At 51.5% G+C, this 27507-nt stretch overlaps 1 protein-coding gene across 3 annotated transcripts in view; it reads left to right on the top strand.

Moving 5' to 3' along the window:
• Positions 1-248: 248 nt before the first annotated feature.
• HIP1R (huntingtin interacting protein 1 related) overlaps positions 249-27507 on the top strand; it is a 44052-nt gene continuing 16793 nt past the window's right edge. The window contains exons 1-11 of one of the 3 annotated variants that reach the window (XM_077308502.1): positions 249-383; positions 18492-18555; positions 19800-19942; positions 20772-20828; positions 21475-21555; positions 22639-22715; positions 23293-23354; positions 25462-25602; positions 26230-26287; positions 26514-26589; positions 26734-26871. In XM_077308502.1, the coding sequence (XP_077164617.1) occupies positions 366-383; positions 18492-18555; positions 19800-19942; positions 20772-20828; positions 21475-21555; positions 22639-22715; positions 23293-23354; positions 25462-25602; positions 26230-26287; positions 26514-26589; positions 26734-26871 (915 nt within the window). In that variant the 5' untranslated portion in view covers positions 249-365. Of the gene's footprint in view, positions 384-1707; positions 2244-4290; positions 4409-18491; positions 18556-19799; positions 19943-20771; positions 20829-21474; positions 21556-22638; positions 22716-23292; positions 23355-25461; positions 25603-26229; positions 26288-26513; positions 26590-26733; positions 26872-27507 lie in introns of those variants that run through there. The other 2 variants (XM_077308500.1, XM_077308503.1) reach the window with 2 other exon arrangements.

The raw sequence follows: 27507 nt of genomic DNA on the forward strand, positions 1-27507 counted from the left end.
GAGTCCCGTTCGGGCTGCATCCCAGAAGTCTCTTGAGCAACTCCGGAGTCACGCGAGTGGGAACCTGCCAGAACCGGCTTGTGGGGCAACCATGGATTCCATGACTCTCTACCCTCTGGCCTACCCGACCCAGTGTCAACTTCTCAACAGAAAGACTTGCGGATGCAAGCTTGTGAGTCACACAAGTCTCCATCGGATAGAACTCTCGGCAGTATAGAAATTCGGTGGAGTCTTGATCTGCACTTAAAATAGCCATGGTTTACCGGCATCTGATGCAATTGACAGCTTGCATTGGCACAAAATGCCTTTTAAAAAAAGTAAATGCAGGAAAAGTCCGTCGATCAGAGTAGCAGACGCTGCCAGGGATGGAGGACAAGCGAAAGGTTTAGTTCTGATTCCATTTCCTCTCCGTTTTGGTGTTATAAATATTGTGATGCATATTTAATGTGGTAAAATAGTTTTTCAAAAGGAGACCCATGCTAAGGGAGGGGAGATCAGTGCTGAACAGGAACAACCCCTGTCGCTCAGCTGGGTCTTACATTTGCGGGTCGGGTTGCCAGCTCTGGGGATTCTGGGGTTGTGCCTTTCAAAGCGGATATCTCCTCCCCTTGAGCTGACCTCTATCGCTTGCAGATCAGCTGCTTTCCTACGAGAAAACAGCAACCCTATTGATGGGCCGCATTATTTATTTACCACTTAAAACATTTCTATGTCGCCCTCACCAATATTGAAGCCATTAATGCAGCATTCAAGATAGCAGTCGACAGGAGCCAGAGCCCCGGAGCGCCTTAGAGACGGACAGAATTTGTGGCCGTAGAACAGTTTTGGGTCCTGTGTCACCATTAAGACCAGCAAAATTTACTTCTGGCCTTGTTGGTCTTAAAGGTGCCACTGGACTCAAACTTCATTCTGTTGCTTCAGACCAACCTGCTACCCACCTGAAGATTTGTGGCAGGATAGGAGCTTTCGGGAGTCACTGTCCACTTCTTTGTGACTCCCAAAAGCTCTTCCCCTGCCCCAAATGTTGTTAGTCTTGAAGGTGCCCCTTTCTGGTTCCTTTTCTCCTGCAACAGACAGACACGGGGAGGGCGGTATCTAATCTAAATATATAATAAATAAAATCTTGACCTGAAGACGTGAGTTTTGACTCCCAAAAGCTCCTCCCCTGCCACGGATTTTGTTAGATTTTAAGGCACTCCTGGACTCTTGCTCTTTTCTACAGCAACAGGAGAGGTGATTTTAAGCTGCTTTGGGACTCCTTCAGGAAGAGAAAAGTGGCATATCAGAACCAACTCTTCTTCCTATTATTATTGGCCAACCAGAACAAACTGAGTCCAGGGGCACCTTTTAGACCAGTTTCTTTTAAAATTAAGGCGTAAGCTTTTGTGCTTAACTGACAAAGTGTGCCAGCATGGTGTAGTGCAGGGGTAGTCAAACTGCGGCCCTCCAGATGTCCATGGACTACAATTCCCAGAAGCCCCTGCCAGCATTCGCTGGCAGGGGCTTCTGGGAATTGTAGTCCATGGACATCTGGAGGGCCGCAGTTTGACTACCCCTGGTGTAGTGGTTAGATGCTGAGGCTTCTAATCTGGCAAGCCAGTTTTGATTCTGCGCTCCCCTGCGTGCAGCCAGCTGGGGGAGCTTGGGCTTGCCAGAGCCCTGACAGAGCTGCTCTCTCAGAGCAGTTCTCTCAGAGCTCCTTCAGCCTTACCTATCTCGCAGCGTCTGCTGTGGGGAGAGGAAAGGGAAAGCGATTGTCAGCCGCTCCTTGTGGTACAGAAAGCTTAGCCTTGAAATGATTGAACCTGGTGGGTCTTGGAGGTGCCCCCGGACTAAGACGACCGATTCCGCCAAGCCAGCCCAGGCGGGAGGGGCGGCCGCGATTGGCTGTCCGGCCCGGAGGCGGGTCGCCTCCTGCGGCTCGCGAATGGCTGCGGCGCCTGGGCGGAGGAACGGAGGAGGAGCTGCAGTTCCCGCCGACGCCCGCCGGAGGCGCCCTCGCGCGGGTTGCCTCCGCGGAGCCTCTTCGGCGCGCCGGGACCGCTGGAGGAGAAGCAGCGCAGCAGGAGCCGCAGCGGCGGAAAGCGGAGCGGGATCCGGAGCAACACCAGTGGCGGCGTTGCCGGCCGGGTGGGACGGCGAGCGGCGCCATGAACACCATCAAGAACGTGCCGGCGCGGGTGCTGAGCCGCAGGAGCGGCCACAGCCTGGAGGCGGAGCGGGAGCAGTTTGACAAGACCCAGGCAAGGCGCCCGGCGGGCTGGGGGGGGAGGCGGGGATGCGCCGCGGTCCAAATGCAAAGCAGCAGCCGGAGAGAGAGAGCTCCCCCATGCAGGCAGGCATGCCCCCCCCGCCTTGAGCCCCCATGCACGCCTGGCCCCGCCCCCTCCCCCCTCCTGCTCTTGCTTCCTCCGGGGGGGGGGCGAGGCTCGGCAAACGGAGCTCCCCCTGCTCTTAAGGAAGGTGATGGGGGGGGGAGAAATGCTCGGAAATGGGGATCGGAGCCTCCCCCCCATTTCAAACAAAGGGGGTGGCTTCTGCGGGGGGGGCAGGAAAGATAAAATAGCATGGACGTGCTTTTTTGGTGGGGAGGGTCAGTCTGATCGCGAAAAGGGGAGGGAGGAAGGGGAGGGGCCCGGTTCAATACAGGGAGGGCCATGGCTGGGGGCACTTGGGGTCTCCCCCGGGGGTTGCATGCCGGAGGGCGTTGCGCCGGCGGCTCCCAAGCATGCCTGCTGCGTGTGGGGATGGGAAGGGCGGGCCAGAGCCCCCCTCCTGCCTGAAGCTTTTGCCTTGAGAGGCTTCCACGGCCCGCCCCCCTGAAGCACCCTCACACCCCAAAGAGGGGGGCCTCTCCTGGGTTGGCTGGGGGGGGCTCTCCTGGAGTGGGTCGCGTGGCCAGTGGGGTCCAGGCAGGCCCTGGAATTCAACTGGAGACATCTGGAGCGCAGGTCTACCACCAGCTGTTCCCCATAAGGCATAGATCAGGTTGTGGCCAAACTGTGGCTCTTCAGAAGTCCATGGACTACAGTTCCCAAGAGCCTCTGCCAGCCCAGCAGGGGCCCATGGGAACTATAGTCCATGGACATCTGGACAGCCACAGTTTGGCCACCCCTGGTGTCGATGGGACACTGTTCTTGGCGCTGGGGGACAGCTGTGGGAGAGCTTTCTGTGTTCTGGCCCCACTGGTGGGCCTCTGAACGGCAGCTGGGTTTTGGCCGCTGGGTGACATGGTGGACTGGTTGGGCCATTGGCCTGATCCAACACGGCTTCTTTGTCTGAGGCAGTTATGTTCTGTATTCTTGGCGCTTGGGGGAGAATAGCGAGGGGACTTCTGGAGGTCTGGCCCCTCAGGTGGACTTCCAGACGGCACCTGGGATTTGTTTCTGTGTTCGACTGGATGGGCCTTTGGCCTGATCCAGCATGGCTTCGCTTATGTTCTTACATCGGGGGCAGTGATGCTCTGTTCAGCTGCCGCTTGAGGGAGCAACAATGGGAGGGCTTCTGGAGTTGTGGCCCTGATGGGGGACCTCCTGAGGACACCTGGGTTGGGCCAGTGTTGGACTGCATGGGCCATTAGCCTGATCCAAGGTGACTTCTTTCATGTTCTTATAATCAAGATTCTTAGTTTCGTGGGGCAAGAGTGGGGGGACTTCTGGCCCTGCTGGTCGGCCTCCTGACGGCACCTGGAGTTTGGCCACTGTGTGGCACAGCGTGTCGGACTGGATGAGCCCCTGGCCTGATCCAACATGTTGGCTTGATCCCTTATGTTCATCTGCCCCCGGAATGGAACAAGCTTCCCTCCACTGCCCACATTTCTGTGCAAATATGTTGATTTATTCTGGACCTGGGCCTGTTACCCATTTACAAAATGTACACAGTCTACATCAGGAGTAGTCAAACTGCGGCCCTCCAGATGTCCATGGACTACAATTCCCAGGAGCCCCTGCCAGCAAATGCTGGCAGGGGCTCGTGGGAATTGTAGTCCATGGACATCTGGAGGGCCGCAGTTTGACTACCCCTGGTCTACATTGCTTGGGATTGCTTGGGATGGGCGGTGTCTTCTATAATTTGGGGAGGGGGACAGATTGTGTTAGAATCCTGCCTTTCCCACGTGCGTAATGCTTCCTGTTTGTCCTGGTCTGCGTGACTCTACATGTGGGGCAGGAACCTGGGATGAAAACACACAGCCTCGGGGGAACTACCACCAACTGTGACTCCAGGAGTCTGTTTAGCATTTCTCTTCCTGGGTTGTTTAAAAAGCAGCCTGCGTTGGGGGGAGGAGCCTGTGAACCTTTAAAAAACGACCTTGTGGTCTGCTATCTGCCTGGGAGATCCTCACTCGTGAACTCCTTTGTAGCAATCATACCTGGGTGGGACCAGATTGCGTAGCCGTGCTGCAGCAATGGTAGGTATACTCTCTGTGCATGACCAGAAACCCTCGGGGCTTGACGAATTCTGCTCTTACAGGTCTGAGCCCTGGCGTGGCAAGGACCCCCCCACCTTTGGGGCCCCACCTGTTGGTGGTCTGTCTGACCTGCCTCCCAGGGGTGTGTTTCGTGCATATTGGCGATGGGTACAAATATCAACAAGAGCTTTTCTCTTCCTGGGCAGAATCTTGCGGCGTGTGTGCTTTTGCGACGCGTCACTTTGGCCGTGTTTGCGTAACGGAGGATCTGTGTGTGGTTTTGCCGGTGTGTTGGGACGGCGGGCTGGGCAGAGAGTGGGCGGCTTTTGCTTTCTCCACACTTCCGGAGGTGGACATTTCAAGAGGAATCTTTGGGAGAGAGCTGCAGTAGCCGGAAGAACTGCCGGATCTATTGCAGGTTGAGAGTTGGCGGGCCACATCCCACTTTGACACATGTGGGAAGGGTTCTCCTCTGCCAGCAGGAGTCAAAATGGACCGTGGTCACACAACATGTGGTAGCCAGTGCAAAGCCAAGATTCTCTGTGGGGGTGGCCACAGCCTGGCATCTCTGTCTATAAGTTGTCCACAATTAAAAAGAGCTTTTCCCCCTGGTTTCCAAATCTTCCTTCATCCAGAGCCAGGCTAGCCTACCTAGCAACAAGAAGAGCTTGCTTTTATACCCCGCTGTTCACTGTCCAAAGGAATCCCAAAGCAGCTTACAAACACCTTTCCCTCCCTCTCCCCACATAGATCCCTGTAAGGTAGGTGGAGCTGAGAGAGCTCTGAGAGAACTGTTCTGTGAGAACAGTTCTAAGGGGACTGTGACTAGCCCAACATCACCATCTCACTGCTGATGGAAGAAAGGGGAATCAAACCAGGTTCTCCAATGTAGAGGCCGTCGCTCCTTAAGAATGACCTCACGTTGTTTGTCGGATGTTGTGAGGAAACAGGGGATGGGAGAACGGTATTCTAAGCCTAACTGGGGAGGAAAAAGGGATGTTTGGTGTAGTGGTTAGGAGTGCGGACTTCTAATCTGGCAATCCGGGTTAAATTCTGCACTCCCCCACATGCAGCCGGCTGGGTGACCTTGGGCTCGCCAAAGCACTGAGAAAGCTGTTCTCACAGAGCAGTGATATCAGGGCTCTCTCAGCCTCACCCACCCCACAGGGTGTCTGTTGTGGGGAGAGGAAAGGGAAGGCGACCGTAAGCCGCTCTGAGAATCCTTTGGTTAGTGAAAAGCGGCATATAGGAACCAACTCCTTCCTTCCTAAATAAATAAATGCATGAAATGCCAAATTCATCCATGCCCATTTTGGGGGGGGGCTGTTGTTAAGTGCGGCAGTGTTTACGCCATCTAGGCAAAACCCATTGTGATCCGTTACAAAGAAGAGAAGACATCAATAATATAGAAGGCATAAATAATATAATGAAAATAACCTGATCAAAATCGTGGTGATAAGGAAGCCTATGGAATATATTGTCAAAGTACTTCTGAGCATGCATAGAGTGCCTTCTCCCCCACCCCAATACTGCCCGCCTATCCCCGGAGAATTAGGACAAGTGACGGGGCTTTCCCCCCTGAAGCGCTCTGAGCTGTGATGTCTCACCTGCAAACGGTTAAGTGACTTCTCTACTCTTCCCTTGCAGTATTTTGAGAACAAAACTGAAATACCTTTTTTTCATCTTTAAGACTATTTATAGCTCAGAGTGGCTTTCCTGTACAACTGCGGAGTCCCTTGGAGGTCATCTGCTTTTGCTGTTGGTTTTGGAGGGCAGGTGATTTAAAAACACACCCACACAACAGCTGGGGCAGTTGTGGAAACGCCTTGTGTTGATTGCTTCCCAGATGTTGACCTGGCTGGCAGTGCTGCTCTCCTCCAGGCCAGGTGGCACCAGGCCTTTGCCAGGAGAGGAGGGCAGGGTGGCTGTTTACAGAAAGGCAGAGGCCTTTCTTGTAAAGCACTTGCTTCTGCTTAAAAAACAAGCAAGGAACCTTTTCCCAAAAAGTTTTCCCTCGCCTTTTGTGTGTGTCCTCTCACTATCTGAACCAGAGACCTAAAAAGCAGATAGGGTTGCCGGCTCTGGGTTAGGGAATCCCTGGAGATTTTGGGGTTGGAGCCAGAAGGGGGCAGGGAGGGAGCTCAGTGGAGTCTCATGCTATGGAGTCCACCTTCCCAAGCAACCTTTACCTCCTTGATCGCTTCACCTGGAGATGAGCTGTAAAACCAGGGAATCCCCTGGGCCCCCCTGCAGACTGGAATCCCTAAAAACAGGGCCATACTCCCAATCTGGGCTAGCCTACTGAAAGATTAAAAGTTTGCCTAGTAATTGGGTCAGAACACCTGGCCTTGCTTTGAAGATTTGGGTGATGCCGAGTTTTGTATTTCATTCCTGTCCCTTCCACCATTAGCAGAGTGGTCAGTAAAGGGATAACCCCCTACCCTTTTTCTAACAAATGAGAAAGAGACATGTTTTGAGCACATTTTCCCTTTTGGTATATGTGTGCAAAAGGTTAGGGAAGGGTGCAGTCGGCCTTGAGGCCTGCCCTGACGCTAATGAAGCACCTGTTGTGCCATTTGTGATAGCAGACACATGATGTGCAACCCTACAAATGGCCTATTGTTCGTTCGTCCCCCCTCCCCTGAGCGTGTTTCTAGGTCCCAAATAGGTAGCCTGGCTGTGAAATTTCCATTCTGATAAACCCAGCTGGTTTTCTGATGGGGATGAAACCTCTAGCAGTGATTGGCTGAATTGCTCTGATGTCAGAGAGAGGGTGAACAGAGTGGCTGACCAAACTATGGGGAATGGCAGGTGCAGGGCTGGTTGGAAGGCAGTTAAAGGGAGAAAAGGGGGCTTGGATTCCCCATTATTGCAGACTTGGAAGTAAATAAGATGGGAATCCACAAATTGGGGTGGGGGTTGGGGGTGTTTCAGGGGCGGGGCCCATGCCACCGCTGCCAATCTCCGAGAGTGAAATTAGAGGCAATAGGATTACGCCGTGGAAGTCGGAGGGTGGGGCTTAGGGCCGAGAAAGACCAAGCGTTCGCATTCGGGGTCGGAGCATTGATCCGCCTGAGCAGCAGCATCTCTTAATGGGATTGGACCTGTGACCTGCATCCGGGCCATGGGCTCTGCCCCTGAGCTATGGCTTCCAGCTGCTCGGCAGGGATCTAAAACCTCGGATCAGAGCAGTCAGCGGGTGAAGGCAGATAGGTAAGGATGACCGCGGGGGGGGGGGGGGGGGGGGGCAGAAAAGCCACAATGGTCTGATGCCACATGATGCTTCTAAATACAGGAGCTGTCTTTTGCACCCCTCTTTTTACTGCCTGGAGGAGTCTCAAAGCAGTTTATAATCACCTTCCTCTCTCCACAACAGACACCCTGGGAGGTAGGTGGGTCTGAGAGAGCTCTGAGAGAACTCTCAGAATTGCAAAACCAGACCAAACTGCCTTTCCACAGCTAGAAGGGTTCAGACATGCAACAGGTCTGCCTTGTACTTGGATGGGAGACCCCCAAGGGACACTAGGGGTCATGATGCGGAGGCCGATGATGGCCGTATGATAAATAAATAAATACCTTACAAGGCTGTTGTGAGGATAAATGGAGGAGAGGAAACGATGCCAGCCACTTTGGGTCTCGGTCGTGGTGAAAGGATACATTTAAACCTAATAAATACAATGATCGGGTTGACTGAAATACACGGGAGGGCTTGCTCCTTCCTTCTCAGCTCGAAAGTGAGCAGGTGTCCAAGGGGAAATGAGTACAGGGCAAAGGAAGCCAGCGACCTTCGGAACAGGAAAGACTCCATCGCCAGACGAGAAATACAGGCTGCCTGCAAAACAGAGCAATTAACCGGCTTGGCTTCGTGACGACATCTCAGAGGTTCGGTGCGGCTTCTTCTGACTCACTTCCTTTCCCCCGGCTGGGCTCTGGAGGATGAGGGAAACTAAAGGCCGTCTGGGACGTGGCTCTCGGTTCGTGCGAGGAGCACAGCCTTGCTCAGGTGCGAAGAGGTTGCCCAGAACCAATTTGGCCGAGAAAGTGGGCCGGCATTCCGCGAAAGCTTAACGTCCAGTTCCTTTGTTGACCACAGTGGTGTTGTTTGAGCGAGCAGGCAAACTTTCCCTGCGCCAGGCCATAGCACGATTAATAATGCACGGTACAAGTGGACAAAGCAGGAGAGCGGTTCAAGACAATCGCAGATCTGTCGCGGTTATCGGCTAAGATAAAATAAAACTTTTAACCCACACGCTCTGCTTGTCAGCTGTTTAAGATGTCCACCAGTGGTGATTGGAAGGTAAATTACACTTCACGTTTGGAGGCAATCTGTGAACTTTTGAGCCCTGTGGCTCTCCAGGGTGTGGCCCTTCAGGGTCTGCTTGCATGCGGGTCAGGGTGGAGAGGTGCTTGCCCTCTTCTTTCTGTCTCTCCTTATCTAGCTCTTTATTGTACCGCGTGTGGCATGTAGCCAGCAGGCCCGAAGACTGTCTGGCAGCCAGGCAAGAGACGTTCAGAGGTGCCTTGCCGTTGCCTGCCTCCATGTCATGACCCCCCCCCCGTGTTCCTTGGAAGAACTCCATCCAAATCCTTGGAGGTCTCCCATCCAAATCCTAGCCAAGTCAGCCCTGCTTAGCTTCCAAGATTTGATGAGACCAGACTTGCCTAGTCTATCCAGGGCAGGTCCCTTATCTATTTTCATCTTTAGCTGTTTATCCCCAAAGCAGGTATAAATGAAATAAACGCAACAAAATGTCGCTTGTCTGCTTCCACCCCCTGTTGCCTGTCTCCAGTTTTTCTCAGTCTTTCACAGGTATTCTCCCCTCACTGGCTGTTGTTAGCCTGCAAGCACAGTGAGAAGCTGCCTTGGTTCTACTCAGCCTGGCCAGCTGCCCTTGCTAAGCCTCAGAGTGCTCCTGAATCATGGCTGGCAAACTCCCATCATCTTTTCCCCTTTTCTGGGTTGACACCAGGACTCCTGTCCCCCTACGCTGCTTCCGCTGCTGGCTCAGTGGTTTAATACAGAGGTGTGGAATTTGTCATGATGCAACGAGAGGAGATCTTTTGGGGCTCATGTCAGGTTGAAAGCCAGCCTACGTGATCCTCCCCCCAGGATGCCAGGCTGTTGAATGTCTTCCTCCTTTCCCTCCTTAATCTTCCTCCCAAACCTGCCGACAGAGGAAGTTGCCACGAGGGCACGGGTTTCTGGCTTCTGACTCAGACGGGCTCATCTCTTGGTGTGTGGCCTCCCTCTTCCCGATCCCAGCGGCTGCCTCCTGCTTTGTGCCGCAGAGGTGTTCTGTCTCCAGGTGTGGTGGTTAAGAGTGGGGGCCTCTAATCTAGATAACTAGGGTGCCTCCACACGCAGCCAATCACAGTTCACTCAGGAATCAAGGGTGCCTGCTGTGGGGAGAGGGAGGGAAGGTGGCTATAAGCCGCTTTGAGACACATGTGGCCAGCTGGGTGACCTTGAACCAGTCACAGTTCTCTCAGGACTCGAGAGTGCCTGTCGTACAGAGAGGAAGGGAATCAGGATTGTAAACTGCTTTGAGACACATGTGGCCAGCTGGATGACCTTGAACCAGTCTCAGGTCTTTCAGAGCTCTCCACCACACTTACCTCACAGGGTGTCTGCTGTGGGGAGAGGAAGGGTAGATGATTGTGAGCTGCTTTGACCCTTGTTGTTTCGGGGGGGGGGGGTTGTGGCATGCTTCCACCAGTTTCTTTATGGATTTTACTAAGTGTTTTTTTTGGGGGGGGGTGATGGGTGGGATCTATTAGGTGATCCCTCCAGCCTTACTGAACGGCTTTGAACGCTGCCTCGTCAAATCTGGCTGAAAACCGTCTCTCTGCAGTGGGGTGGGGTGGACTTGCGTGCGTTTGCTAATATATTATTTTTGGAGCTAGATCAGGCACCAGACAGTCCTCCCTTGAATAGCTTAAGGGGTCAAGTGTTGCTCAGAGAATTTGGCAGCCCCAGAGGATATGATGGATCATGTGGGTGTGGCTTTCGAAAGGATAATTTGGGTTCTTCTCTTCCCCCCTCCCCCTCGCTATCATCCCCGCTAAAGCAAATATGTTCGTAATATCCAAATTAGTTCCTGGGGCACACCAGTGTGCTTTGTGAGAGAAATAACGGCATGCCTCGGACATAAAATCAAACAGATCGATGGTGGAGGCTGCCCATTGGATCTCTGCGTGATTACATGTCCTGGGGAGCCATTTTCAAATCCACTGCTCATGAAGACAGGCGTGTGAGCGGTCCCTCTGTATGGTGGGGCAAGTAGAACCTTCATTTACTCCTGTTGTAGAAATAATGTTAGATTCACCGTGCGAGGGAGCTGTCATGTCTCTGCATGAGTCAGTGTTCTGGGTTCTGGTAGAAACTCCAGTGGAAACTCGCAATATGGGGTTATTCTGTGTGCAGGTTTATGAGTTTCCCCGCCTTCAGAAGCTTAGGGCGCAATGGAATGCCTGCCTACCCAGAACGTCTGCCTACTCAAGCAACCAACAACATGTGATGACGGCAGGCCCCGAGCCGCAAGGCAGGGCTCATTAGCGTGTGGCGAGAAAGGAATTGATTAATGAAGGGCCTCCCAGTGGCTTTGGGTGTGACTCTTTCGGCTTTCTCCAGGGGCTGGTAATTCTCCTGTGTTTCGGTGTCGTGAGGAGTCTGCCCAGTGTGTCTCTGCATGTGAGATTGCTTGGGCCACGCTCGCTTCCAATCAGCCGGCAGTTCTAGAGCAGTGACTCACACAAAGTGGGGAAGCTCTTTGTTGGTTGGTGAATCGATCGGTACACGGCGAGCACAAGGGGCCGAGGAGAATTATTTGCACAAAACTGGGGCCTGTGGGGGGACAGCACAGGTAGGAGCCGTAGTAGACGCTGCCATCCCCTGGCTGCTTCAGGCCGCTGTCTCCCTTTGCGTCATTCCAGAGCCAGGCCTTCCTTCTTTCCTCCCTCCCTCCGCGTTTCTGCCAACTGCACGGAAACCTTCTCCGCGTTGCAGAGCAAGGTTTGCAAGGGACGGAACGCCAGGTATGCCGTTGGACCGATTTCAAGGGAGTGTCCGTCAGAACGCTGGGCGTGAAATCGCGTGCTGTCTGGCAAGGCCACTTCCGTGTAGGTGGGCGGTGCGACTTATGACAACCAAAACAGGGCCGGGTCCGCATGCAAAATAGGGGGGGGGGGAGGAATAATTCTTACATTCGCAAGGCCTCTCCCAGTTTCATTTCTGTGCCCCATAACCAGCTTTCTTGACCCGATGCGGGGCAAGGCAGAGGGCAACTCGGGGAAGACGCAGGTCCGAGAAAGCGCTGCAGGTTCCGTAAGAAAAACTACATTTCCCAGAATGCCTGTACTTTGATCCATATTCTAATTGCCAATGGCGTTTTTATTCTGTGTAGGCCAGGGGCGGCCAAACTGTGGTTGTCCAGCTGACCATGGCCTACAATTACCATGAGCCCCTGCTGGCAGGGGCTCATGGTAATTGTAGGCCATGGTCAGCTGGACAACCACAGTTTGGCCGCCCCTGGGGTAGGCTTTTGAAAAGGGTGTTATCTTGCTTCAGCTGCCGAGATAACAGATTAGAAGTTTCATTATAATGCATCTTACAAACTCACACACTTGTATATAAGGAGTGCCCTGCTGGGCCAGACCAGCGGTCCATCTAGTCTAGCCTCCTGTCTCACACAGTGGACAGCCAGTTCCTCTGGAGGGCCAATAACTGAGCAAAGAGGCTCAGGCCTTCCCCTAATCCAGGCTGTGGGGTTCAGAAGTGGACTGCCTCTGGGTGTGAAAGTTCCCTATAGGCACCATGGCTAGTAGCCCCTGATAGATCTATTCTCCACAATCTTTTCCAATTCCCTTTTATAATTCTCATCCGTGCTTGGGGCACCGCTTTCAGTGGACAATTTCTTTATTTTTCAGTGAATTTTGCTCTGATGTTGACTTCTGCGGGTGGCGAAACCTGCCGAGCGCGTTCGAAGATCCGACTGTGTGGCCGCTGGTTTCACCATCAGCAGAAATCTGCTGGTATGAGCAGATTGTTTATGCGGCTGTGGGAGATGACCTTCGGGAACAGACGGTACTTGAAGGAAATTCCCTTTGGCAGTAGCATTTAAAAGATCAGTGAACATTCTTATCATTGTTGAGAGTTTTAAAGGATACCTGTAAGAGACGTCTTGTATGGCCTGGTTCTGGATCAGACCAGGAGTCCAGCTGGATTAGCATCTTCTCTCACCCAGTAGCCAACTAATTCTCCTGGAGGGCCAACAACAGGGCAGTGAGGTTGAGGCCTTCATAAGGAGAGCCCTGCTGGATCAGACCAGGGGTCCATCTAGTCCAGCATTCTGTTTCACACAGTGGCCAACCAGTTCCCCAGGACAGCCAACAACAAGGCACAGGGACCAAGGCCTTCACAAGAACATAAGCCCTGCTGGATCAGACCAGGGTCCATCTAGTCCAGCATCTTGTCTCACACAGTGACCAACCAAGAACTGGACATAGAGGCTGAGGCTTTTCCCTGATGTTATGAGGAAAAAACCCGCGTAAGGTTAAAAAATGTTTTTTGCCACGTCTCCTTACTGTATTTCTTTATTATCACTACCAATATATGTAATACCAGTATATTGGTACTGATAATAAAGAAATACAGTAAGAAGACATGGCAAAAATCTTGTTTTGACCTCACACGGGTGTTTTCCTCACATCATATTTACCGAGTGCTCCTTTCTTTCCCCCCTGGCGTTGCCTCTTGGCTTTAGCGCCTCAGGATGTGACTTAGCCGCTGCTATACTTATCCTTCATGAATCTGCCTAATCCCCCTCTAAAGCTGTTTATTCCGGTGGCCATCACCACACCCTCTGGCAGGGAGTCCTTATTTCAGTCCCTCTCTGTGTAAAGTGGCATTTCCTTTTGTCCATCCCGAACCTACTGCCCGTCAGCTTCATCGGGAGCCCCTGAGTTCTAGGTTAAGATCAGTTTCTCTGAGGACAACCTCTAAGCCAGGGGTAGTCCAACTGCGGCCCTCCAGATGCCCATGGACTACAATTCCCATGAGCCCCTGCCTGCTGGCAGGGGCTCATGGGAATTGTAGTCCATGGACATCTGGAGGGCCGCAGTTGGACTACCCCTGCTCTAAGCTCCTGATCAAAGTGGGGTCGAAACCATTTATCTTCCTGAGTGGCAGCAAAGTGGCCGTTCTAAATGAGGAACACAAGTATGTAGCTGGCCATAAAATGGGGAGTCTTCCTTTCGGTCACTAATTGGCTCTCGACTGCTTGTCACTCGCCCCGATGTTCCCATTAAAAAATCAAGTTGAATTTTGGATTGATTTAGTCCAGGCGGTGGTTCCTTCCCAACTCTCCTCTACCAGGGGCTGTGTTTGAAAACCTTTAGTGGGCACCGCAAAGACTGAGCAGAAGGCATATAAAAATGACTTAACAAAACAAACCAGGGTGTTCAAAAAGGAAAATTTTAAAACGTTGCTGTTGAATTTAACCTCTAGAGCAGGGGTCTGCAGGAGCTCTGGAGGGGGTCCACGGCCTTTCCCTTCCTGCCTGAAGCCAAGACCCAGCGTGGTGTAGCGCTCAAGAGCTTAGGCCTGGCGGAAGCGCTGTCTTTACAGGCCCTGCGGAACTGTGATAGCTCCATCAGGGCCCTCACTGGCAGTCTTCAAGCCAAGGCTGGTTACATACTTTTCTTGGATGCTTTAGGATGCTTTGGGCTGATCCTGCGTTGAGCAGGGGGTTGGACTAGATGACCCTTTATAGCCCCTTCCAACTATGATTCTATCTCAGACAACAACTTGCTCCATAGAAGGCGTGAGTTCTTGCTGGCCGCCAAGTTCATAAGCCTGCCCCTTTGCCACTGCTCGGCTAATCGCATCTGTATGTGCACGCATGTTCCCCATGCCCGTGGGCCTTCCTAGCACAGGCGCATCCTGCTTGCAGTGCCACGAGAGCCGTGAAAATCCCTCTAGGGAATGTGCATTGAAACGACACCCAAATGATGCAGGGCCAGAGATCAAAGTCACAACAAGCTGGTTTGGAGTGACCGGTACACTTTGCCCTAACTCTCCGGGCAGGGTGTGTCCTCGTATCTTGATCGGCGGCTGCATAAACACCATCTTGCTCTTTTCATTGTGTTGAAGGAGGTTAAGCAGGAAGGCTATTTTCTGCCTTTTCAATATGCCGCCACAATAGGAAAGAGCTCCTGCAGTGGGGCTTTTTTATACAGTGACTCAAACCAACCTCCCCGGTCCCAAAGGCTGAAGGACATTCCGGTCAATTGATTTCGTGCTCCCATCTCCTGCCGCGCTTCTCTGCTCTGCTCACCTCCAGTCTTCCAATTAGGCTTCAAGGCCTAATGAGATACGAAAACGATAAGATGTCAGATGTTTACAAACTAAGAAGGGACACCTTGTTAACCCAGTAAGCAGCTGATAAAACTCCCTTTGGAGGGGAGGCAGCAGGGTAAATTCTCCTCTCGTGACTTCTTGGAAGCTAAGGAGGCTCAGGATTCGAATGGGAATAAAGGATTTGGGAGGTCCCTACCTGGGGTGCTTGGATGGAGGAGCCACCAAGGAAGGCTTTGCAGAGGAAGGCCCTGGCTAGCCACCTCTGCTTCTCCCTGGCCCTTTCTGGGGTTGCTGTAAAGCAGGGTTGGTTCTTGGACGTGAGACCACCAAGGAAGGCTCTGCAGAGGAAGGCTCTGGCCAGCCACCTCAGCATCTCCCTGGCCTTGGAAGCCCCTTGCTGGGGTGTCTGCAAGCAGGGTTGGTTCTTGGATGGGAGACCACCAAAGAAGGCTCTGTAGAGGAAGGCCATGGCCAACCACCTCTGCTTCCCACTTGCCTAGAAAGTTCCTTGTTGGGGTCTCTGTGAGTCAGTTGTGACTTGATGGCACAAGTACATATAAGGAACCGGGAGGTTCTTAGATGTTGGTCCTTGGATGGGGACCACCAAGGAAGGCTCTGCAGAGGAAGGCCGTAGCCCACCACCTCTGCTTCTCCCTTGCCTAGAAAGCCCCTTGCTGAGTTTCCCATGAGTCAGTTATGGCTTGCTGACTTATATATATATGGATGTGCCTAAAACTAGCCTCTTGTGGCACAGAGTGGTAAGGCAGCAGACATACAGTCTGAAAGCTCTGCCCATGAGGCTGGGAGTTCGATCCCAGCAGCTGGCTCAAGGTTGACTCAGCCTTCCATCCTTCCGAGGTCGGTAAAATGAGTACCCAGCTTGCTGCTGGGGGGTAAACGGTAATGACTGGGGAAGGCACTGGCAAACCACCCCGTATTGAGTCTGCCATGAAAACGCTAGAGGGCGTCACCCCAAGGGTCAGGCATGACTTGGTGCTTGCCCAGGGGATACCTTTACCTTTAAAGCTATCTCAGTCGTCTTTTTGTACACTTTGCTCTAACTCTCCCTAAGCTTATGAAAATGCCAGAGACAAATGGTTTTTTCCCTCCCTGTCCCTCTATAGGAACGGATTAACGCCAGCTTCCCCCCAAACCAGCAACGCCTCGGAGTCGAACAATCATATATGTTTCCTTCTTGGCCTGCGGCTCTCCTGCCGAGGAAGGCCAGGGGACAATTGACCGTAGATCACTCTGAAAAGAGGCTCCTTCTTTCATTGATAGAGTTCAGCTGCAGCACTGGCTCTTGGAATCTCAATTAATTGACACCACAATGAACTTCTGTACGAAATGAGGTCAGGCGCGGAGGGGATGAATGAGCACCCCTTTTGCTCGGGCCCGTCCCCACCAGGGGGCCTGCAGAGGCAATAACTTGTCGGAGATGATCGCAGCGGGGGCGGTTTGAATGGCGTTTTCCTTAAAAATTATTTTAAGAAGCGTGGGGGTCCTAAACCGCATGCGATCAAAGCAGAATAGCCAGTCCGACAAGCCGTTCGCCTGGAAGAAATAATGTACGTGGGTCACCGTATCTCGATTACATTGGTGTCGAATGTTCCCTTTTGAAGCACCCAGTCTAGCTGGCCCTACAGGCCGTGGGTCAAGCTGGCCTCGGAGAGGATAGCGCCGTATCCGTTACTCCTGGCGTGTCCTTAAGTCATGAATGTTTTAAGACTTCCTGCCGTTGCCTCTTATTTCGCTAAGCGTAGCGTGAAAAACCCAGCAGTCATCCGAAAATAGGATCTCACATCTTGGGGCGGGGGAGTCGGGTGAAGGAGCCCCGAGTTCCGATTCTCTCCCAGCTGTGATTAATGTTGGGTTGCGGGAGGATGGGCGGTTCTGAAGTGAAATTGAGGAAGGTCAGCTCTTCTTCTTCTAGCGGCCGGTGCTTAACCCACAGCCACCTTCTACGACTTAAAACCCACCACCCCCCACTACCCCTAACTGGACCATACAAGGAGGTCATCAGCTCAGACTTAGCCAACAAAGAGCAGATCTGCCTCTTGATCTGCACCAAAGGTCTCCTTACAGCCCCTGCCAGCCCAAAGCGTTCCTCCAGCTGGTCACTCAGATGGTTATCTGAATCCTTCTCTAGCTCTCTGAGCTGTGTCCACAGCTCCACGAAACTGCCTTATACGGTCCGTCAAGGTCCGTATTTCCTACTCTGACTGGCAGCAGCTGTCCAGGGTCTCAGGCCAAGGTCCTTCCCATCTCCTCCTGCCTGGTCTTTTTATCTGGAGTTGCCAGGGATCGAACCTGGGACCTTCTGTGTGACAAGCAGATGCTGTACCGCTTAACCTCAGCCTCATAAAATGAAGAAACCGTCAAAACAAATAAAATAATTCACATTCCCTGTAGTTGAACCAGCAAGGGGGTTAGTAATCTGGATCTTAGCGGGGTTATTGCTGGCAGGGGCTGATAGGAATTAAGAGTCCCTGAACATCTGGAGCGTCAGTTTGGCTGCCCCTGCTGTAGAATAACCGATGCTACGGTCTGAACTGGGAAGGGAAGGAATAAGACGCCCCAGGAAGCACCGTGTCTTTTTGGAGGGCTTTCTGGTGGCAATAATGTCGGACTTGGGACCGTTGCCAAATCCCGTCTCCAGCTGGAAGGATCTTGGTATCTGTCTAATGATCCGTTAGGCAAATGCCTGCTCAGCTCAGAGCAGATTAGGTGGTCATTAATTCTGTCTCGCTGTGAGTTGCGCTGGGTAACCTCGGAACCGGGTTGGGTCACGCTTTCACACAGAGCCTTGTGGAAAGGTTTCCAAACTGGTGTCCCTGCTGACCGTTCTCCTCTGAGGGAGTCTGTGTGGCTGGGGTGAAAAAATGCCCCTTTTGGTGTAAGTCTCCTAAGCAAGCCATAGACGATTCACTGCAATTCCAGGTTTTAACATGGAGACTTGAATGACGTCCTTGAAGAGGGCGCACTCTGCTCTCTGTACCCTGTTCCATCATATTTGGAGCATGAATGTGCTGACTGTGGCTATGATGTCTTGGGACTTGTTTTAAGAAGCAGATGATCTTTCAGACCGGCTAAGGACCTGATTGCCTGGTCGGAATTAAATTGTGAATTCCTGTACTCTTTCCGAATGAAATGGGATTCTCGGATCTCTACATCAATTTCTGTAATAATGTTTGTGCCCTTTGTCCCAGGAGTCTGGGGCTATGTGCGTGGGAATCTCATCACTCTCCCCCTGTCACAACAGCCCTGTGGGGTAGGCTTTGCAGAAAGACAGCATCCGGTTGGATTTTGAGCTGAGCTGGACACAGGTTAAAATTAAAATGTGGCATTTGCTGCCAGAGGATGTTGTGATGGTCACACCCTTTAAAAGGGGATTAGAAAGATGAATGGAGGAAAAGCATGGCTATTGGCCCTTCAGGGGTACCGGTGGGCCACTGTGTGAGGCAGAATGCTCGACTGTCTTGTTTTACACTTCCTGGAGGTTGGCAACCCCTTTGTGTCATGGGGATGCGTGCCTAGAACTCCTGGAAGCTCAACCTGTGTTCAAATTCGACTTCATTGCTGAATGTAGGGAACGCTGTTAGATTCCACCGGTCTTGTGGATCTGGGCCGTGGCTCTCCCCATGCGGATGGCTATAGGGTAGAGCTGGACATGCCAAGTGTGCCTCAACGTCATGTTTCTTACCTTCATTTTCTGTCCTCTCGCAGGCAATGAGCATCAGCAAAGCCATCAACACCCAGGAAGCTCCCGTGAAAGAGAAACACGCCCGCAGTATCCTTTTTCCAGCGGCCTTTTGCTCCCTTCAGCTGGATCCAAGCATGACCAAAGCACTACTGGGCTACCATTGCCCCGTATCAGGCATTCACCTCCAGGATCGTCTTCTCAGCACAGGGAAGTCCTGTGGCCAATGAATTCAGGAGCACAACAGCCGTCCCATATCCGACGTTAAGTGGACTCCTGCTGTCCTTAGTGTTGCGCTGGGATTCGAGGGACCCAAATCGAAATCTCTGCTTGCTGAAAATGGTGTTCTTGGCCACAAAGTTTGTCACTTGGAGGAGGGCAGGGAGTGGTTCCTGTTGGCACCAGGCATCGTCAGGGGAAGGCCCCTGTGTCCTGTTGCTGGCCCTCCAGAAGAACTGGCTGGCCACTGTGAGATGGGATGCTGGCCTAGATGGATTATTGGTCTGATCCAACAGGGCTCTTCGTATCCTCTGAGTCCTAGAGCCAGGAGGCAACATGAGGGGGAAGCCTTAGCCTCTGTGTCCTGCTGCTGGCCATCCAGATAAACTGGTTGGTCACTGTGTGGGACAGGATGCTGGACCAGATGGACTTCTGGTCTAGTACAGCAGGGCTCTTCTTATGTTCTTAGGAAGGCCTCAGATTCTGTGCACTCTTGTTGGTCCTCCAGAGGAACTGGGTGGCCACTGTGTGAAACAGGATGCTGGCCTAGATGGACCACTATTCTGATCCATCAGGGCTCTTCTTGTGTTCTTATGTTCTAATTGTTTGTATTATTTAGAGCAGGGTTTCTCAACAAGGTTTTTGTGAAACTCTGGGGCTTCATGACGGCCCTGGAAGGTTTTCCAGAATGGGTGGGAATTAATAAGCATTTATTGGGTGATATGACCCTATATTGTCATGCTGATCTGCCCCCCCCCCCAAATAGTCAGTGATGAGCCTGGAGGGGGTGGGGAGGGGAGGGGCCCCGGGTAGGTGTGCCTGCAGCTCTGCTTCCCACCGGATTCTGCATTATCGTGCCACTTCTGGGGTTTCTCGAAGCCTGAAGAATGTTCAGGGGTTTCTCAACAGTAAAAAAGGTTGAGAAAGGCTGATTTAGAAACTCAAAATGGGGGAAATTAACATGTATATTATAAAAGGGAACAGAAGAATTCAACACACTGCGTCCACTTTGAAGAGGAGCCCCGTGTTCATGGTGATGGGCCCAGGGGTGAAAATGGGCCAAGGTAAACATGCTGAATGCACTCCGTTGATGTTTTCCCTTGACCTCTGTGAAGGGATTATCCTGGGAACGCATCACGAGAAGGGAGCGTTCACCTTTTGGTCCTACGCGATTGGTCTCCCTTTGCCTAGCAGCTCTATTCTCAGCTGGAAGTTCTGCCACGTTCTCCACAAAGTCCTCCGGGATGGACACCCAAACGTAAGTTGCTTAACCAGTGGATGCATACTCTCCACGAGGGGGATTGTGCACTGAAGTTATCAAGGAAAAGAAAGTGCTTTAAAGCAAAACCAACTCCCAGATTCTTTGTCAATGTTACTTGATAATGTGCCAGGAAATCCTGAGGTTATGCAAAGCAAATTATGCAAATCAAGCCAATTTCCATATATTTGGCTTATTTTGCAGAACCTCCCTTTTGCCAGGGGCAAAGAAGTACATGCAGGGCAATTGAAACCCCTCCCTCCCCCTTGGAAGTTATGCTAAATTCCTTCCTGGCTTCTGAGATTTCATGGGCTTGAGGACTAGCCACTTGCTTTTCTTTTCAAACGATGGTTGAGATTCCCAGGTGAAAATCTCAGGATCAGGACGTTGAGACTAAATGAGAAGAAGACTACAGGGATTTTTGTTGCTGTTGCTCAGAATTGCACAGAATGTTCTAGATCATGTTTAAGTTTGTCCAGGCCACTCTGAGTGTTGAATATTTCACATATGAAATTATCTCAGTGGTGGCACTGTGACTCAGTGATCCTAAAGGAGTGGTGGGTCAAGCCCAGTTAGTCTCGGGCAGGGGTGGCCAAACTGTGGCTCTCCAGATGTCCACCGACTACAATTCCCATGCTGGCAGGGGCTCATGGGAATTGTAGTCCATGGACTTCTGGAGAGCCACAGTTTGGCACCCCTGATCTAAGGAAGCCCTTTGATGGGGTGGGGATCTGTTTAACACCAAGAGACAGTTTGGCTTGAGTTTGTGACATGGCACGCTCCAGAATATTCCATGTCTCTGATTTTTTGTCATGCGCTGATTTCCCAGGTTCTTCAAGATTGCCAGAGGTATCGAAGTAACATTCGAGAAACCGGAGAACTCTGGGTACGTTCCGGAATAGTCCGCACCGTCTTTTTCAAGGCCTCTATGTTTAAAAGGGATTCAGAACACCTCTTTAAAAGTAACGTGAATTGTCCTGGATGCAACAGGAGTGTGGCATTATGTCTGGTCAGTGACAGTCCTGGCCTGCTACTTTGAGCAAGGAATGCAGGATGTGGTAGACTAGGTCAGAGATCCCCAACACAGAGCCCAGGAGCACCATGGGATCTGCTGACACCTTTCCTGACTCCCGCCAAGTGGTTTTAGGAAAAGGGTGGGACTTTTGCCCAGCAAGGCTTCTGATTGGCCCATGGATTGGCTGCACCAGTGCTTAATAATGTTGCTTGGGCAGCCAGTACAGTGCAAGGATCTTCACAGTGGGTTGGAGGACAAGCAGTGGCAGCCGTTCCACGGCTGGGTCTGCCTTCTGTGGCCGCCATTATCTGGCAGCGGTTCTGCACCTGCACCCACCACACTGTGCCAAAACCCCAGAGGTGACCACAGGCTCAGAAGGGTTGGGGACCTCTGGTTGAGGCCCTTTATTTGCCTTCCCACAGATATCTGCCCTCCCTTTTTTGCCTCTAGAACTGGGAAGGACGGTTGATCCGGGCTCCTTTTGTCACCAGGCTTATGTTGTTCTTCCTCCTGGCAGGGCCACCTGCATGACCGTTACGGCCAGTTGGTCAACATTTATACCAAACTTCTGCTCACAAAAATCTCCTTCCACCTCAAGGTAACTCTGCTAACATAACTCTTTTTCTCTCCAACTCTTGGGGGCACTTTGTGTTGCGTTCCCCCTTTGAAGGGCGGCGCAGGGGTGTGTGTGAGAGACCCCAGCTGTTGGGTTTGAGTGGCAGGCTGAGATGCCCCCAGGGGTCAGCAGGGCAACAACAAAATCCCCACAACTCTTTGCTCCAGCCTCCCTTTCCCCCCAATTCCCAAGGGTTCTTGGAGCCACCTGCAGTGGGGATTTGCAAGGGGGGTTGTTGAGTTTATTAGGTTGGAGGACGATAATAATATTTAGCAGGTTCAGGGTGTTTTAAGTGCTTTGCAGTTATCTTTTTGTCATCTTTTTAACAACCCTGTTAAATGGGTGAGAAAGGATGTTCCAACTTGAGTTTTTCAAATTTATAGTGTCTGTGCTTGGTGAACTGGTTTTCTGCCTTGTGTTTGCTTACGGAGGTTGCTAAAGAGAGGTATTCTGGATAAGTTTGTCAATAGTTACTAGCTAAGGTGACTGAGGGGAACATCCATATTCAGAGGCCCTAATCCTCTGAATCCCAGAGCCAAGAGGCAACATGAGGGGAAGGCCTCGGCCTCTCTGCCCTGTTGTTGGCCTTCCAGAGGATCTGATTGACCACTGTATGAGACAGGATGCTGGACTGGATGGACCCCTGGTCTCATCCAGAACTCTTCTGCCTCTAAGTTTGGCTGTGCCCCGTCCAGCTGGACTCTGTCTTTGCTTAGCTTCCGCCCCTCATGGCTGCATGTGATTGAAAGCGGTCAACTTTAGCCTACAAGCGAATCCTACCAACCTAGCCGTGTGACGCCAAAACTGTCCGCTCCACAGGGTGTGTCCCAGCTAGGGAGCTCTGTCAAAAATGCTGTGGGTGCATGTATTCACCCAATGCAGCTTATGCTCTGAAGCTCCTGTTGGATTCGAATCTAGCTCTTCTGCTGCTGACCGACCTGGGTATCCTCCGAAAGAATCTCCGTGGTAGCTTTGTCTATGGGTTTTCCTTGGGCTGGGGGCTACTTGGGGGAAAATGAACACAAGGATGGGCACTTAACCGTCTCATTGCCTTTCTCTCCAAAGCATCCCGAATTCCCCCCCAGCCTTGAAGTGACAGACGAGGTGCTTGAAAAAGCTGCAGGGACAGATGTGAATAACATGTAAGTCCCCCCCCCTTTCCCTTCCCTGGGGACTTGAAATCTTTGACAGTGCAGAATAGCCTTCATTAAGTGTGCCTTGGGCAGGGGACCAGGATGGTTCTTGGCCAGCAAGCTCTGAAATGAACTGATCCAACTGGGTTGACATTCCCCAGACCTTTGAAAACTGAAGCACGGTTTTCTGGATTAAAGCTGGAGACACCTAATACTTTTTAAAGCCCATTTCAAACATTGCATTATTCAAATAGCATCTAGGAAACAGGGCCTGAGTTCATCTCAAGAGGCGTTGCTTGAAAGCCAATAAAAATCAAGGCAGCTTTCAGTTTTCAGCGGGGTGACCTTAGGCTAGTCACAGTCCTGTTAGAGCTGTTCTTGCAGAGCAGTTCTGTCTGGGCTCTCTCAGCCCCTCACAGGTTGCCTATTGTGGAGAGAGGAAAGGGAAGGCGATTGTAAACCGCTTTAAGATTCCTCCAGATAGTGAAAAGTGGGGTATAAAGACCAGCTCTTCAATAATTAAATGAAGTCTGAAAACGGAAGCTAATGTTTGCATCAGACAGACTGACCTTGTTTCATCCAACAGCTTTCAGCTCACTGTGGAGATGTTTGACTACTTGGATTGTGAACTCAAACTGGCCGAGTCAGGTAAGTGGCCATCTGTCCGCATTTCCTTCCATGAGATAATATCCCTTGAAGCTTCTCTCCGGTGTTTTGTGGTGTTGTTTCTTTTGGGCCTGGGATCTCCCTTTTGTGAAAGAGAGCTGAGTTTCTCAGGGAGCAGAAGAGCAAAAAAACGCCTGTATAGAACTGTGCATGACACTGTGTGGCAATATACAATTTATGGCTCATGCAAGTAGAGAGTCTATAGAATTATCAGTGGCTTTTACAAGATTCTCCCAGGAGTTTTATCTTAATGTGAGGATGTTGGGTTTGGAGCTGTGTGCTGGCTCACACAACCCCTGTGGAAAATTACCAGCTTAACAGAGAAAAACTGTGTCTAAAAGGACAGTTTTAAGATGCAACAAACAGCCGTGCTTGCCGTCTTTTTCTTAATTTTGTTTCGCTTGTCGGGACACACAAAACGGTTCCTTTTGCTAAACAGCCTTCCTCAGTTGTGGTCACAATAAAGAAGACTTAATATGAACCAGGAAGTCCTAATGAGTACATTCCGTTTGCATTAGTTGTGAGTGAATGAACTTTTCAAGATCCTCGGATTCTAAGAGTATTATGTTCTCTGCCGAGGAGGTGCTGCGCTCCAGTTAAAGGTTGCATCAGCAGTACTCTTTAGTACTTGTTCTGCTTCAGACACAGTTTTTTCTTTTGCGTTGGTCATTTTCCACAGTGCAAAAAAGTCACAGCAAACCCCCCTTTTGCTTGAGTTCTGGGGGAGCGGCTGTCAGTCTGAGAGGGCAGTTCAGAGCTATAGTCATATCGTATTAGTCATCAAGATATTATTGTATCTATCCAAAGGCTATTACAATATATATGCAATATATACAGTTAAAGTCAGTATCTACTAAGACAGTACAAACAGAAGTATGAAAATAAATCGGGTCCTGGTTAATAACAAACACTGAAAGGTTAAAAACATTTACTGTCTGATGGGGCAGGTTTGGCTCGGATTTTCCTTGCAGCCAGTGCAAACAATGACTCCTTATACCTAATCAAAAGATTAGTATCCAATAACAGAAAGACCAATTTATCCATGTCCGTGTAGAAACTTTGTCCCAGTAGAAATCGAGTCATGAATTTAGTCCCAAAGACAGAGGACCATGGAAAGCATAATGAGAAAGGTCTTTGGCAGCACAAATCCGTAAGCGAAGGGCCAGAATGGCCAGAAAGGGAGGCCGATGTCCTGGTTTGAAAACGGAAATGGGTAAAAGCTGTTCTGAGAAGCAGGGATACGTAGCCCAGTGGTCTGCGTCGGCTTAAAGCGGTTTCCTGTGAGCTTGGATGCCGGCGTGGGGGGAGGACGGGGGGGATTATGATTAGGGGGCTGGCACCCCCCTCTCCTTGCACCTGTTCAATTCAGTCCTTCCCCAGCATTCCCTCCGCCTGCACCAAGGCTTATGTACACTTCTAGTTAATGATAAATCTTCCATAATCTCCATCGACTGCGCTGGCACCAGCTTGGAGGCCGCCTGAGTCACCCGAGCGAGCAGCAGCCGGTAGCGTCGGGTGGGTCATGGGAAATTAGTCGCCTGCTGCATTCTGGTCCTTTAAATCCCCGGCTGGCCTATGGCTCCTGAGACATTAAAGCAGAAGAATTCGGGAGCTGCTTTGCCATCTGAGACCCGCAGTCTCTTGGTCGGCCACACCATCTCCATCGGAGAAACTCAGGGGAGAGGTATGACGGAGAGTGCTTTCTAGCAGTTAGCGAATTGGAGATCGGAGATCTCTGAGCACGAAAGTTCAGCGGCAAAGTTTTTGTAATAATTACTTGTAGTTTTTGTCGGGTACTTGTTGATAGGGCAAAGGACTTCTCCTCTATTGTCACAAGACTGCCCTGTAAATAAGACCATAACCTAAGGCAGGGGTAGTCAACCTGTGGTCCTCCAGATGTCCATGGACTACAATTCCCATGAGCCCCTGCCAGCATTCGCTGGCAGGGGCTCATGGGAATTGTAGTCCATGGACATCTGGAGGACCACAGGTTGACTACCCCTGACAAAAGGGATGAATGTTAACCGCATTTGAAAACAAGACATCAAACAGTCAGCCAAGTAAAACAAACCACCGATCCTGCTCTCAGTTTTCAGGCAGCTCAACACCTCCATGGCCGTGTCCCAGATGTCGGCTGTCCAGTGCCGCCTGGCGCCCCTCATCCAGGTGATCCAGGACTGCAGCCACCTGTACCACTACGCGGTCAAGCTGATGTTCAAGCTCCACTCATGTGAGTCGCTCTTGGAGGGGCTCCCCTGTTGGTGTGGAGTGGTGGTCTCATCCCCTTCTAAATCAACCAGAGCCACCTGGTGGGGAGCACTGCATCCTGTAGCAGTGAGTGTGCCACCCCTTGGAAACAGTGCCCAGAAACAAAATCGGAACACAAATACACACACACAACTTAGTATACTGTGTTGACATGTAAGGGCTTGGTGATAGGGCTGTCATTGAGAAGATTTACTCTTCCTCCTTGAACGATCTGGTTTCCTTCTTCGCATTGACCTGGTTTTGACTGTTTCAGGCAGGATAATTCTCCGGCCACAGGGGAGGGAACAGCATTTGCCGGCAGTAATTTCACAGAGATCCTGGAATCCTCCCAGGCTTGGCATTTCTGGGGCAACCTGAGTCCGTCGGCAGTACCTCTGCCCCAGATGAAGTGGTCGTGTTTGGGTTCATGCGGAGGATGGCATCAACCTTTGAGGGACATGGTGCTGCCAGCAAAGCATCGCTGTAACTGGGAGAACAGTTGGCTTGCAAATGGACACCGAGCAGGAAATGCAGGCCTGTGATTCTGTTTTGAGACGTTAAGGGCTCTGACCTCTTCCTCCTGTTCTTTTCTCCTCCGCCGCTCTTCTAGGCCTGCCAGAGGACACGCTGCAAGGACATCGGGAACGGTTCCAGGAGCAGTTCCGCAGGTAACGGCCGCGGCCTTTAGGAAATCCACTTGTGTACCTGTGCATTTGGAAAGCTGCTTGGTGCAGTGATTAAGAGCAGCGGCCTCGAATCTGGAGAACTGGGTACACTTACCTCACGGGGTGTCTGTTGTGAGGAAAGGAAGGGAAGGCAATTGTATGTCGCTTTGAGACACTTGAGGCCTGCTGGGTGACTTAGGAACAGATTTCCTTGTTTTTCTCCTTGTAGCCTCAAAAACTTTTTCAACCGAGCGTCAGACATGCTGTATTTCAAGCGTCTCATACAGATTCCGCGGCTGCCAGAGGTAACCTCTCTTTTTCTTATGATTTGTTTTGTAAAACTTAGATCACCCTTAGGCACACAGATGTATTTTTTGGATTTGCAAGCTACTCCTTCTCTGTCGGCACAAACTAGGAAGCGTCTAACCCTTTCTGTGTTCCTCTGATAGAACTCCCCCAACTTCTTGCGGGCGTCGGCCCTGGCAGAGCACGTGAAGCCTGTGGTGGTAATTCCTGAGGAAGCCCCAGAGGATGAAGAACCAGAGAACTTGATTGAGATCAGCACAGCCCCACCTGTGGAGCAGCCGGTGAGAGGCTGACAGGCGTCTTCTCTTGTGTAGGCTGGGAGTCTAGCAGTTTCCTTCCCGCAAGCTGTGGCACTGTCATTTCCCCCCAAGGCTTCTGTTTCACTAGGACTGAGATCTGGGGCTATCTTTCAGCTGCCCCAGAAGAGAACGAGAAGACCCTTCTGGATTAGATGAATGGTCCATCTAGTCCAGCATTCTGCCTCATACAGTGGCCAGTCAGTTATTCTGGAGGGCCCAGCATAGAGGCCAAGACCTTCCTAAGAACATAAGAAGAGTCTTGTTGGATGAGGCCAGTGGTCCATCTAGTCATGCCAGTGGCCAGCCAGCTCCTCTGGGGGACCAACAAGAAGGCAGAAAGCAGAGGCCTTCATAAGAACAGAAGAAGAGCCCTGCTGGATCAAACCAGGGGTCCATCCAATCCAGCATCCTGTCTCATACAGTGGCCAATCTGTTCCTTTGAAGGGCCAACAACCCGGGCAGAAAGGCCAAGACCTTCATAAGAATATCAGAAGAGCCCTGCTGGGTCAGACCAGGGGTCCATCTAGTCCAGCCTCCTGTCTCACTCAGGGGCCAGCCAGTTCCTCTGGAGGGCCAGCAACAGGGCAGAGAGGCCGAGGCCTTCCTAAGGACATCAGA

This window comes from Paroedura picta, chromosome 13, assembly GCF_049243985.1.
Source record: "Paroedura picta isolate Pp20150507F chromosome 13, Ppicta_v3.0, whole genome shotgun sequence".
Classification (NCBI taxonomy): Eukaryota; Metazoa; Chordata; class Lepidosauria; order Squamata; family Gekkonidae; genus Paroedura; species Paroedura picta.